This window comes from Typopeltis vanoorti, chromosome 3, assembly GCF_054136105.1.
Source record: "Typopeltis vanoorti isolate ZY-2024b chromosome 3, IOZ_Tvanoo_1.0, whole genome shotgun sequence".
In the NCBI taxonomy this organism is placed as follows: Eukaryota; Metazoa; Arthropoda; class Arachnida; order Uropygi; family Thelyphonidae; genus Typopeltis; species Typopeltis vanoorti.
In genome coordinates this window covers 37,843,805-37,859,003 of record NC_143551.1, presented here as the reverse complement: position 1 = coordinate 37,859,003, position 15,199 = coordinate 37,843,805, and the positions used below count along the sequence as shown (strand labels likewise).

General features: G+C 34.2%; 1 protein-coding gene across 1 annotated transcript in view; it reads left to right on the top strand.

The window, feature by feature from the left end:
• Positions 1–15,199, top strand: part of LOC150108058 (cystathionine gamma-lyase-like) — a 131,903-nt gene that overhangs the window by 74,322 nt on the left and 42,382 nt on the right. The window contains exons 7-8 of the mRNA XM_090415554.1: positions 1,876–1,953; positions 3,632–3,784. Coding sequence (XP_090271680.1) covers positions 1,876–1,953; positions 3,632–3,784 — 231 coding nt within the window. The remainder of the gene's footprint in view (positions 1–1,875; positions 1,954–3,631; positions 3,785–15,199) is intronic.

Here is a 15,199-nt window from a genome sequence, read left to right as displayed (position 1 = left end):
CGTGTGACATTTCCAAGGCTCTTGACTGGGTCTAGTACAAGGGTCTGTTAAATAAATGCTCCTTCACCCATCACTTGGTCTGTCTGAGTTGTGCAACTGGGTTGCCAACTTTCTGATGACATGTAATACATGTGATGGTACGAGGTTCCTCTAACTTTCTAACTATGCAACAAATTCTTGGGTTCCGCGTGGTTATGTTCTCTCACCCTCCTTCTTCTTCTATATATTATTGACTTATTCCTGTTGATTGCCAACACAGTATATATCTTTGCTGATGGCAGTACATTCCACTTCTCCTTCTCTTTTGACAAATCTTACACAACACATATCACTGCAACCACCAGAACATCAACTTCCTACCCTAAATTCTGATTTTCAAACTATTTTTCATTGGGGTTCAGTGCAGGCAAAACACGGTTCTGCCTTGTCTCCTACAAAAAAAGAACAGTTTCTTCCAGTCTTACTCTTGACAACACCCAAATCTCTAAACAAGATAGGATCACGCTAAAATCAAACCTCCCTTGGTGTAAACAAATTGCATCTATTACCTCCTGAGCATCCAAAAAATTAAAGTTCTCTTTTGCTCAAGGCAGTACTTCAGCTCCAGACATCTATTAACCCTGTACAAATCAGAAATCTGCCTAACTATTAGCCATATTGTTGTTCCATTTAAAGCAGCATTCTCTAAGAACTCCCTAAAAATACTTGACTCAATACAGAAAAGTTGTTAGGTTGATTAACATATCTCTCACCAATTCACTCCCCCACTCTCATATAGGTATTCGGTTTCTGCTCCTTGCATCTTCTACAACTTTCATAACTACTGTTCATCTGAATTGGTATCAGTAATTCCTCTGCCTTTCCTGTTACATTCATTAAACACATGTTGCAACTACACACTCAAAGAAATTCCTCTTAATTTATCCTTTTTTACTGCTGCCTATTCTTGCTCAAAAGTGTGATCACTTCATATTCAGTACCCTTAAGCTCGTATCTTGGATCACTATGAAGACTTCAGTAATCAACAAAAAACACACTCCATAAGACTTGTTTTGTGTGTATCTGTTCTTTATATGCTAATTTATGTACATTCTTATAATAGAATATGGTATTTGAAATCCATAATTTCAAAAAAATAACTTCAATGGGATTCATTTCTTATTCTGTTCAAGTCTTTAACAAGAATCATCATCTGTTACTTTATATCAACTGCTCTCTCTAATGATTCAAAGAATTCTGTGCTTTCCTACTAGAACTTTTGCAGACATTAAGTCTTATTGTCCTATTTCCTATTTTGAAATGTATCCACATTACTGTTCTTGCAATTTGAGAAACTCATTTTTATTGGTCATCGTTGTCCAAGTGTAACTTTTATGCTTATTTAGAAATCTCATTTTAGTCTCTCTCTCTCTCTCAGTGACACTATTTATATCATTGTAGCATTTCTGTAATTCCTGCTGGTTCCACCTTTTTTCCATTGATGCTAATGTTCTGTCTTCAGTTTTGTTGAAGTTGTTTGCCAGTATGATATCTGAGTATAACATCATAATATAGACATAGTTTACATTACAAAGTTGAAATGTACATAAATTGCAATTTTTTTTCACTAAAGGTCATGCCAGTGAGTAGCATGTGATCAAATCATTGTTTTTCTAGCTTGCGGTTTGAAATGTAACGCAGCTTGTCTTGTGTATTTATGTATGCTCCAGATGATGATCTTGATATAAAGATTGAAATGTCGGGATAATAAAAAGAGCTATTTTAACATGGTTGTAGAATCCATAATTTCAAAAAAGAATGCTGATCACTGTGTAACACTAAAAGAAAGGAAAAAAATGAATACATAAATTGCAATTAATTTTTATGTTTTAATAGGGCATTCTGATGTAGTAATGGGAGCATTAGCCACCAATTCAAAAGATCTATGTAAAGAATTGAAGTATCTTCAAAACTGTAAGTGCAATCATAAAATTTATTTATAAAATATAAGTTGTGATTTGCATTTCATAGCTTAAGTTTGAATTTTTCATGAAATATTTCATTTGTTTTCAAAAAATGCACATGAAATGGAAAATTTTCTTCTTTGAAAGTGAATACGTTATATCAAATGTAAGCATGAACAATGGAGCTTAGACAATCATTGCTCTAAAATGGTGACTAAAAGAAATTGATTTTATGAACCCCTGTAACATTTTTTCAACAAAATTTATTTGAAGAGTTAAAAAAAATAAAATAAAAAGTATCAATTCTTGAGAAAAAGGAACTAAGAATGAATAGAAAAAACATATTTACTAAAAATATTTATTAATTATATTAATATAAAACTTATATATTGATTATTATTATTAATATTTATTAATTTACTAAACATATTTACTAAAAATTTACAATTTACTGAATAATAATAATAAAAAGAATAATAATAATAAAAATCACTCTAAAAGCATCTAACAATAGCCATTCTACACATTGCCACAAGAAGAATGTTTTATATATATATATATATATATACACTGTGTGTGTGTGTGTGTGTTGAGTTCTAATCACTGCCTGGGAAGAAGTCGACAGACACCCGCCATAGGCAAGATGCATCATGCCATGTAACGAGTCGTGTTTGTAGCCAGTATAAATTGGAGGCATATGATGTTCCCAAAGTGCAACTGTGTCTGGGTGAAATGGCTGCAAGAAGGAAACTGACAGTTTGAAAGAGGTATTGTGATAGGATGCCATGTTGTAGGCTTATATGTTTAGCAAATTGGTCATCCCAGGTCAACAGTCAGTGATATCATACTGAGATTGAAGTGCAGGGAGTCAACTGCAAGTGCTATCTGCAGTGGATGACTCGCCACACACCAAATGTGACTATAGGATGGTAGGATGTAAATCTGTACAAAAAACATTCAGAACAGAGAACATGGTTTTCCATGGTAGGGCTGCAATATGCAAGCCCCACATTACCTGAACCAACATACAGTGTCGTCTTCAGTGGTGCAAAGATCCTGTTTTTCCTGATCTGGCCTTGGACCTTTGTTTGTGGTGCCATGAACATTGAACTCCAAGAGGTATCTGAACATTCTGTATAGTGTAATGCTTCCTACTTTGTGGCATTTCTACAGAACCATTGTCTCTTTCAGCAAGACAAAATGCTCTGTGTCATAAGGCTGCTACTGTAATGCCGTGGTTTGTGGACATAATGTCACCACACTTGACTGGCCTCTACAGAGATGTGATCTCAATCCTATTGAACAGCTGTGGAATGAACTGCAGCATCAGATGAGGTCAAGGGGCATCTGCCCCACAACAGTTCAGGACCTCATTATTTGCCTACAGGAATGGTCCAAAATTCCTGTTGATTGCTATCGTACATTTATGGAAAGTATGTCCCATAGGATTGCTACTTTAAGATGGGTGCCATGGCTGTTTGTTCCTCACATTATGGCGTCTGTTGACTTCTCTCCAAGCAGTGTATATATTTAAGGGGAAAAAATTGCCATATATGGGACATCTTTCATGTTTAGAGCAATCGTGGAGTAAATTATTTGTATTTATTTATTTTAACAGATCTCAATATAGGTTGAAATATAGTTAATATAGTTTGAAAAATGAATTTTTTTTCCCCCTCTGCTCGCAGCTCTTGGGCCAGTTCCTTCACCATTTGATTGTTTCTTAGTAAATCGTGGATTAAAGACTCTTGCAGTTCGTATGAAGAAACACATGGAAAATGGTTTAGCTGTGGCCCATTTCTTAGAAAATCACCCTTATGTAGAGAAAGTTATTTATCCAGGTTGGTTTTATTTATTTATAAGATTATGATTTTAAAAATTATCATAATTTTTCTTTGATTATCTAAGCTGCCTTAACTTTAAAAGAGTTAGGATATGGTTAAAAATGTCACACCCCCTTTATGTTGTTTCATTTACTGGGATCTAATTTGGATACAAGCATGCAAAAAATTCATAGTGTAAAACTGGCATATTTTCCTGAATGAATTATTTTGAGTTATAAGCAGATAATATTTACAAACGATTTCTTATACAGGGTGATCAAAATTAAAGTATCCCTGTTTAAGGGCCACCCAGTGATTCAAATGCTGTGAAACTTTGCAGGAATATAATATTGCCCATCATGCAGAAGTGATATGAGAAAAAAAAAAGTAGTTCCAAAATTCATCACCAGGGAGGGCTCTATGATGTACCAAATGTAGATATAGTAATTTTTCTATGTGTGTAAGGAGAAATGTGATACAAACATAAATAACGTGTTTTATTCACTTCCATTATGCATTCAATTTCTGTATTGTTCAATGTACTGACCTTTGCAAACTGCAGTCTGCAAACTGCAAACCGCAAACTGCATCCTTTGCACCATGTGTTCAGCAGCAGAATACAGCTGGTCAGAACTGATCCTATGCAAATGTAGCATGTACATTTCACAAGATCAGCACTGGCAAGTTATCAAGATGATCCAGATAAACCCCATCTTTTGAGAAAACCATAGAGTCGCACATTCTGGGGGGGGGGGGGGGGGATCAGATCCAGTGAATGAGTTAGCCGTGCATTGGGAAATGCATATCTGATCACCCTGGTTTCTGTGAAATGTTCTTGAAGAACCTCCTGTATGGATCAACTGATGTGTGGAGGAAACCCCCCATCCTGCATGAAAATGACTGAATCCATGCACAGGCGCTGCTGTAGCTTTGGCACAACAATATTGTTTATCATATCATGAGACCTTTTGGCAGTAACTGAGCAGATCACAGGACCCAACTGGTGAATGTCCTCAAAGAAGAATGGCCCAACGATAAATGAAGCTGTAAATCTGCACCAGACAGTAACTTGGGGTGATTACAAAGGAATTTCTTGGATTACGTGTGGGTTTTGCTTAGCCCATACCCAACAATTGTGGGTATGGGCTAAGCAAATACATATCCCTACAAAATCATCCACTGCCATGCAACATCCAACCCCACTCGAGCAAGGATTGTTAAAGCAAATATCAGTCGACTTTCAAAGTCTTGTAGGTACAACTCCTGTGCGAACGTTATCTTGAATGGGTAGAAATGCAGAATCTTCTGTAGAATTATATAGACAAAGTGGATACTAGATCCAGCATTATTTCAAAGCTGAATGTTTGTAGAAACTATGAAAATTCATAAGTTGACCTGAAGCTTATGAGAATACAATCCTCAGCATCTCTAAGTTGCCTTAACTTGCACTGCTTAAGACATAAGCACTGCCCAAGTGTCCATGTATTTGCCTTTTATTAGTGCAATTGATAAAGGATTCACTGGTTGGACAGTTGTTTCGAAATGGTTGGTTTTCTTCAGCGACTAGGCAGTATTGTTGGATCTAGTATCCACTTTGCCTATGTAATTTTACATCGCCTAAATGAAGCCTTATGGCTCTTCCTCTAGTAATTTCTTCTGTAGAATTTTCCAGACAGTTTTGGAAAGCACATCCATGTGTCTTAATACAGCATGTGCACTGCAGGAACTAATGCTGTTTTACATGGCCTGCTCCACAATGGCACTAGCATTTCATTCGCTTGTTCTGAACTGATTGGTTTGTGACCTCTGCCAGGTCTTAACTCTAGACGATTCCATTTCTTTATCATCATCATGCTTTTCAAGGATTTAGGAATAGAGTGGCCTGTTCCAGCCTTAGAAGTCATCATTGACGTCCTGGTTTTCCTTTTCCCATAGAGTATACTTTGCAGTTTTTCTAAAACTTCATTTCAACTGTTATTAATCTTTGTCTTTTTGTATTATTGTCCAGATTTCACTTCTATACAATAGGACTGGTAGGGCTAATATATTGTATACTTTTAGTCTAGTTTGTTTTTGAACTAGGTTAGGTTTAAATATAGAGTTAATTACAAATTACACCTGTTATTTTTAAATATTTTGCATCTTTTAGGTTTATATCTTTTTCATTTTCGTATGTAATCATATATTCTAGGTGTTTAAATGAATTCACCTGTTCTAAAATCTTGTTATCTATTACTATTTTAATCCTTATTGATTCTTGTCCTTTAAAGGCCATCGTTTTTGACTTTTTTGTTGATGTTATCATTCCATTATCCTAGAACACAAATACAAACCTCTCTACTTAAAAAATACAGATACAGTGAAAGCAGTCATACTTACGTTTGCTGAGATAGCTACCATGCCATGGTCAAAAACAGGATTATAATAATCAAGATCACAATCAAATTCCACCTATTAAGATGTCTCACTGAAAACTGGCTCATAAGGGTCAAAGCTATATAATTGAGAGGAGACCTCCACATAGCCTTTAAAGGAATGCGGAGAACCGAACCGGGCTTCTGACCTAATGTCCAATCCTCACCTTCTCGTGGTTCACCCTGTTAGGTATCTACCTGGATACTGAACGAACGGGGATGGGCTGGCAATTTGGGATTTAGCTGACCAAATTGTATTCTTATTGGCTTAAAACAAAATATCAAATGATAGTACTACATGACAGAATTGTATGCCAGCTGGGGCTTCGCCTGATTAAACAAGGTCCCTGTTGTTTTGCCAGGGGAACCGGCAAAAAGTCAGCTACTGGAACAAACCATAAAACTCACCCCAACCCAACATTACCAGAGTTCAAGATCGGTACTATCAACATAACAAGCTTGAATGGCAAAGAAATAGAGCTATCTGAGGAATTAGATAGATACCAGATCAATATAATAGGGGTGACTGAAACAAAAAAAAAAAACGCAAAAACTGGTGATATCTTTCTGAACAATAAATATAAAATGTTATATTCAGGCAATGACAATCAAGGAAATGAAGGAGAAGCCATAGTATTCAACATTAAATATGAGGCTAATCTTTTTGAATGGCAGAAAAGTTGGTTCTTATTGGTTATCTAAATAGCAGAGTACAAAATGATTGTCAGACATACAAAAATATTTAGGGAAAATTTGGTGAAAGGAGCAAAGCTAATAATAATGACAAATACCTATTGGATTTCTGCTCAGGACATGAACTGATTATTACTAACACAATGTTCCAACATAAAAATGTGCACAAATTCACATGGAGAGAAGAGGCAAGGAATAAAAAAGTCTCATTGACTATGTTATTGTTGATAGTGATGTTTTCTCCCTGGTGCAAGACACCAGAGTGTACAGAGGATTTGAAATTGGAAGTGATCACCATTTAGTCTTGAGCAGGATAAAATTGAATTTCATATTGAAAAGAATAACATGTAAGAAAGTTTTAAAGCGAATAAAAGTTGAGCAGCTCTGAACTGTAGACTAAAATACACAAACATTATTGAAGAAAAAATGAAAGAGTTTGAAAACAAACCTTGGAGATTCAGTGGCAAGCCTTGAAGAAAACATTGATTGATTCAACTAGAGAGGCATGTGGTGAGGTAGTCTGCAAGGATAGAAAAATCAGAACTCCATGGTGGGCACAGGAAGTTAAAGAGGCAGTGAAGGAAAAGAAGAAAGCATATCAAAAGTTCCTTGCAAATAAGTCAGCTTGAGCTCTTAGAGAATACAGAGACAAATGTAAGAAAGCTAAACACTGTAAAACTAGCTAAACAAAAGTCATGGTAAGACTTTGGGTAAGAACATAGAAAATAAATATCAAGAAGGTGGCAAGATATTCTGGAGGTTTGAAGAAGCTCAGAAATGGAGGAAAGAGTGCTGTAAAGAGAATTAGCGATGGTAAAGGTGACATGAAAACTGGAGAAAAAGATATCCTTGAGGTACGGAGTAATTACTTCAGAAGATTGCTAAATGAAACAAGCAGTGATGAGAGCACAGTGGCAAAAAAGTACTGACTAGGCATGCAGCAAGGAATACATATCCATACTTGAAGTATAAAAAGCCATGAAAGGTCTGAAATGTGGAAAGGCAGCAGGAGTAGATGATATTCGACCAGAAATGCTCAAGTATGGAGGTATAAAAGTCTTACAGTGGCTGCACTGTAAGAAGTTCAGAAGGCCTGGACAGAGGGATGAATTCCAGATGATTGGAGTAGAGCTCTCATAATACCTATATATAAAAAGGGAAGTAAAATGCTTGGTCTCCAAAAGCATCTCCACTGCTCAATGTGGTGTGGTGCAGAGGTATTTCATTATTGAGTGTTCCTGGTAAGATATATGCGATTATACTTGAGAAATGGTTGAGAAGGATTGTGGAAGACAAGTTAGTGAAGAACAAGCTGGATTCAGGCCAAATAGAGGCTGTGAGGATCATATTTTCACTTTACGACAGATAGTTGAGAAATCATGGGAATATAAGAAAGATTTGTATTTAAGATTTGTTGATCGGCAAAAGGCATATGACAAAGTGCCAAGAGAGAGAAGCTATTCAAAATGCTACAGTTATATGGTGTCAATGGGGCATTATATCAAGCAATACTTAGTCTTTGTTTGAGTTATATGTCAGCAGTTAGAATTCAAGGAAGTACAGGAAGGTGGTTTAACGTTAAATCTGGTGTCAGACCAGGATTTACATTATCCCCTCTGTTATTGATTATCTATATGGATCACATTATGAAGGAAAGTGGTATTAAATCTGATATCAAAATTGGAGATGTTAATGTCAGCTCTTTGCTTTATGCAAATGATGTTATACTTTTAAATAAATCTGCTACAAGTTTGCAAGATTCCCTGACTAAATTGAATAACTGTTGTAATAGATATGGTATGATGGTCGGCATTAAAATGACGAAGACAATGAAAATAGGTAGAAACATTGAAAATGTCAACTGCATTGTGAATGGAAAACCTATAGAGCAAGTAAAACATTTCAGTTACTTAGACATGATTGTTAGTGAAGATGGTAAATTAAATATGGAAATAGAGAACAAGATCAACAGAACTGGTATGCTATGAAATCAATTGAATAAATTCATATGGAATAAGAGAAATTAATCGGAACACTAAATTAGCTGTATACAAGACATTTTTCAAACCAGTTTTAACTTATGGATCTGAGAGCTGGCTCAGAAGTAAAATACTTGACCAAAGACTAGAGCCTGCAGATATGAGAGTCCTGTGAAAGATTAGAGGCATGAACATATGACATCAATGGCAATATCATATTAAAAAAAACAAGGATATTAGGAAAGAACTTGACATTGTCAGTATCCAGAAATGCATTAGCAGAGCTAATCTCAGGTGGTATGGTCACTTAAACAGAATGGGAGAGGAAAGATTAGCAAATCAAGTGTTCTCTGTCTGGTTGGCAAGAAAAAGACCCAGAGGAAGACCAAGATATAGATGGATTGATATAGTAAAAAGTGCCTTAGATGACAGAAATATAAGATCTGATAATGTAGGAGGCTTGACAGGTAACATTTATTTGGAATAAAGTTGTAGATAGGAAGTTAGTAATGATATAAATTTTTCATGTAGTACTATCATGTCCTGTATACCCCTTGAGGGTATATACCAGGAATTTGATGATGATAATAATATTTGGTTATTTCATTTAAATTTAAAATATCTTTCTGTAATTTATCTTGAGAATTTGTAATTATTATTTGATCATCAGCAAAAAGGAGAGTGTTTGAGTTCACAGTAGGATAAAGTTTAATATCTTGATGGAAATTTTTATTCCATTTTCTTATTATTTCATTTAAATAAATATTAAAAAGAATTGCTGAATGGGGACATCCCTGGCAGACTCCTTGGTTTATCTCTCTCTCGGATATGATAGTTCATAATTTAATCTTATTTGTATTTGATTATTTTCATATATACTTATGGTAGCTTTTAGAATATTATTTGGTATTTGTCTTTTTTTTAATACTTATTTTAAAATAAAATCTATATCTTTTGTTAAACCTTATTCCTTCATACTTATATAATTCCAAATATAACTTATCTCCTTGATGGAAGTTTTATCACTTGGCTATGCTACTAATTATTTGTTTGGTTTAATCCTTTATCCAAGTGTAAACAAACAAATTTTGCTCTTGAAGCATTTTCAGGAATGGGGAAACTTAGTATCTCCCATAATGCATAGCATATCTCCTTGCGGACATGTATAATGCTATGCATTAAGGGAAGGGCCATTACCCAGACCAGTTTCAGCCTTTATTGAGGTCTCATCAGTGGCCAGACCCAGAGGTGGTGATACTAAGGTGCAAGTAATGCAGAAGTCATATCACCATATACCAGTTGCCAAAAGATGTCAACATCTTATTATTAAAATTCTCTGAATTAGAGATAGTTGATGGAAGTTTTTTCACTTTTAGTTTAATAATAAGTTGTTGACACCTTTTGGCAACTGGTATAGGAAAATATGACTTCGCCATTACTTCCACCTTAGTATCACCACCTCTGGGTCTGGCTCCCACTGATGAGACCTGAATAAAGTTCGAAACCTGTCTGGGTAGTGGCCCTTTCCTTAATGCATAGTATTATACATGTCTGCAAGGGGATGTGCTTTGCATTACGGGAGATACTAAGGCAAGTGAGAACTTACTCCACCTTTACCACGAGTTTCCCCAGTACTGAAAATACTTCAGGCACAAACTTTGTTTGCTTACACTTGGATAAAGTATTAAACCAAATATATAATTGATAACTTATCTTCTTTAGTTATTTCCTTTACATTTTCATTAAATGCTTGTCTGTTATCAATTTTTAAAATATTTGTCTACAATTCTCTATAGAAATAAAAACAACTAATCATTCATCTCAGAGCATAGAGATAGTGCACCTGATTTACATTTGTTCATGTGACAAAATTCGTGGACTGCAGTAACACCATTGCAATTGTTTAGGTAGTACTCTTCTCATTTTTACACTAGTCCATTCATTGAGTATGACTTTCCTGCAGTTTTGCTTGGAATGACAGAACATCAATGATGAGGATGAGTGTCATACTCATCATCATCATTGATGTTCTGTCTCTTGACAAGTCCAATGGTATATCTCATCAAATTCTCTTCCTCCAATTTCCTCTGTCTCTTGCTTCCTACTTCATTTCTTGATATCCTCTTGTGCCAATTATATCATTAACCATCATTAGTCATCTCCTTCCTCTTGGTCTCTTTCCTTCAATTTTCCCTTCTATCATTCTTGTCAGTAGGCTGTTTTCTCTTAATACATGTCCTATCCAGTTATGCTTTCTTTGTCTTATGGTCTCTAGTAAATTCTTTTCTTCTTCAACTATATGTAATACTTCTTCATTGGTATTTTTTTCAGTCCACTTTATTTTCTCCATTCTTCTCCATAACCACATTTCAAATGCCTCCAACATTTTAGCTTTTTTCTTCCCAATTGTCCATGTTTCTGACCCATATAAAGTCATACTCCAAATATAACACTTAATAATCCATTAGATATGTGAAGAGCCAAAGGCTTCAACTATATGGGATGTAATATCCCTTAACTTAAACAACTTAATAATCCTTTTCTTTAAATTTTTATTCATTTTATTAATAAACAAATTTTTCCTGCTATAAAATGCATATTTTCCTTTGTTAATTCTTTCTTTTATTTCCATGTCATATTTTCCATTTTCTTGTATTATGCTACCAAGGTATTTGTATTGTCTCACTTGCTCTACACCTACTCCATTCATCATCACCTTGACACTTCCTGGTTTCCTGGAAACCTCATCACTTTTGTTTTCTTTCTGTTATACAAGAAAATGGAAAATATAACATGGAAATAAAAGAAAGAATTAACAAAGGAAAATATACATTTTATAGCAGGAAAAATTTGTTTATTAATAAAATGAATAAAAATTTAAAGAAAAGGATTATTACCATATTTCTTGCATATACTTTCAAATTTTTGCATTAGGTGCTGTAGTTCATCTTCAGTATTAGCTAATATTGCTTGATCATCTGCAGATCTAATATTTTGTATTGCTCTTCCTCCAGTAGGTATTCCTCTTTTCTCTTCATCAAAAGCTTCTTTTACCATTTCTTCTGCAAATATATTGAAGAGCATCAGTGACAGGCAGCATCCCTGTCTTACACCTCTGCCAATTATACCTTTTTTAATTTTTCCTATTTTTGTCTTTATTATTACAGTCTGGTTCATATATAATTCAGCTATTAACCTATTTCTCCAGTCTAAACTTATTTTGCATAACACTTCCATCAAATTTTTCCATTTCACTATGTCAAACACTTTTTCTAGGTTGACAAAACATATATAAACTTCTTTATTTACTTCTATATTGCTTTCGCATATGGTCCTTATTACTCCAATTGCATCTCTAGTTCCTATGTCTTTTCTAAATCCAAACTGATCATCCCCCAGAAAATACTCCACTCTATTATCCAATCGTCGATTTAATATTCTTAGCAGTACTTTAAAGGCATGCGAGAGTATGCTTATAGTTCTATAGTCCTGCACTTAGTAGGATTGCTTTTCTTTTCAATTGGTATAAGAATACTCTCTGTGAAATCTTTAGTCCATTCTCCTGTTTTGTAAATGAGGTTGCATAGTTTTCATGTTTCTGTTATACCTTTGTCCTCCAGTTGTTTTAGGATTTCATTAAGTATTCCATCCACTCCTTCCATCTTTCCACTTTTTAATTCCTTAATTGCTGTTTCTACTTCTCTCTTTAGTATTTCAGGATCTCTTTCTTCTGTTGAGATTTCATTTTGCTCTTCCAATTCAATTTTTGTTGGTCTTTCATTTTTTGCATAAAGTTCTTCGATGTATTCCTTCCATCTTTCATCTTATATTTCAGTATCATAAATCAGTTTTCCTTGCTTATCTTCTAATGGTGCTTTTTTTAATATTTGTAATTTCTTTTGCTTTTTCAAACATTTTATCATATCACCCCCTTTTATCCATTTCTTCAATTTCTTTACATTCTGCTTTTGACCATTCCTTTCTTGCTTTATCAGTTTCTCTTCTCAGTTCATTATTTAATACCTTGTATTTCTTCTTCCCTCTTCAATGTTTACATTTTTCCATCTTCTTCTTTCCTCCATTTTCCTTATCATTTCATTTGTAATCCATGGCTTGTTATTTCTTTTCCCTTCCACAAAACTTATCTCTTCAGCGACTGTTTCATATATCAAGTTTTTCAGTTGATTCTATTTTGCATTAACATCACTAGTCTCTTCAGGAATATCTTCTTTGTTTCTTATTTTATTCTCCAGTTCTTCTCTGAATTTCCTGCATCTCCTTTGAGTTTTTCTAGGTTTCGCCTTTTCTTGCTTTTACCTTTGTTTATTTTCTTAAATCGTATTCTTAATTCCATAACAAGTAAATTATGATCTGAGTCAATATCAGCTCCTGGATATGTTGATATCCTTTTTACACTGTTTCGATACCTGTTTTGTATTAACATATAATCAATCTGGTATCTTGTGATATCTCCTGGCATTTTCCAAGTATATCTTCTTCTCTTTGGAAGTTTGAACAAAGTTACCAATAATTAGTTTGTCTTTTACAAAACTATGTCTTTTGCCTCTCTCATTCCTTTTTCCAAGGCCATATCTTCCTGTTATTCCCCTCTCTACCTTTTCACCTACCACTGCATTCCAGTCTCCCATCCAGATGGTACACATTTTAATTCTGTCTTCTTCCATTATCTCTTCTATTTATCTCTTCTACAGCCACAGGCTTTGCTTTCATTTAATCATAATCACCCTGTCACTTTTATATATTGTTTTTTTCTACTGAATTTTTAACCTTTTCATTCAACACAAATGCTACTCTATTTTTTCCTCGTGTTCTACAGTTCTATAACCATCACTTTCAAAATCTCCTATATCTTCCAATCTAACTTCACTTAGACCAATCACATCCAATTTATTCCTCTCCATTTCTTTCTTCAAGTTCTCTAATTTACCAGCTCTCAACATTGTTCTTATGTTCCAAGTTGCCACTCGTATAGTTCCTGTCTTATTCTCCCTTGGATGTCTTATTTTATTCTTGTTTTCCTCAATACTTGGGATCCCATCCTCATTGTCCGTATTGGGGTTTCATAGGTTAACGACCTGAGAAGCCCATTTCTTCTCCTGCTGGGCATGACATCCATTGTTTGCCAATAGACCTGTTTTTGCCAGTTGTGGAGACTAAATTTGCTGAGTTCACCATATTTCTTGGAAATAATACTGAGGTAGTTTTCCATTGCCTTCCTCAGGAAACCATTATCAGAAATGATTTCTGATTTTTTCTTCTCATAAAAATAGCAGCCCAACCTCATCTATTTTAATCTTAGAAAGCTTATAACCTGACCATTTTTTATGCCTTCTTGAATAAAACTTGATTTTGTTATTGCTCTTATTGATATATTATCAACCAAGGTCATTTTAGATTGATTGATAATATTAATATATTATCAACCAAGGTTATACAAATTGCTCTTAAAGTTTTTTTTTTTTACAAAATAGCTGTATTTGATTTTCAGTATCATTCTGCAAAATTATGCCATATTTCATTGTTAAATGTTTTATTATTGTTGAAATGTTTCCATCTTTATTTGATACTTTTGTTCAACATTTAATGCATTGATCTTCTGAATTTGCCACTTCCTTGAAAAATTCCCAAGCTTTTTATTTTTGCATATTTAATTTTTTATCTGCTTATCCTTTTTAAACTTGATAAATTAAAAAGAAATTCAAACTTAAAAAGAGAAATGCACTTAATAAAATTTACACATTCACTACAGCACAGCACATATTCTATGCTTAGTTTTCCTACAGTATGAAAACTAGGAAGTTGGAAGAATAAAGATTGTAGCCACAAACTACCATCTCTCTCTCTCTTTCTCACACACCACACACACAGATAGATTAGCTTAAATTTGGTAACTCTGATTTTAAATATCAAGAAAATTAATAATTTTTATTAAATGATTGCTAGTCTTAGGTATTTAATTTTTTTTAATCATCCATCATGCACATGTTAAAATATAAAAGAAAAATGAGTTAGTACATATTTTTAAAATCCAAATTCAGTATCATGTGTAGTGCTAGAATTGTAGATCTGATGATAAAGAGAGCAAGGAGATAAATGGAAGTCCATCTGATAGTTGTAATGATTAGCAGCCGAAGTGCAAATACACAGAATGCAGTTAAATAGCTAATATCGTACAAAAGGCTTCAACTGGTACTAGAATTAAGCATTCAGTGTATTCTGGTTAGTGAAATCTGTATGAATTTGGTTGAGGTTTTATTGCATTAATGAAACTTTGCAGTTGTATGCAGCTGCTCATATCAATCATCATCAATTTCCTGATATGCACC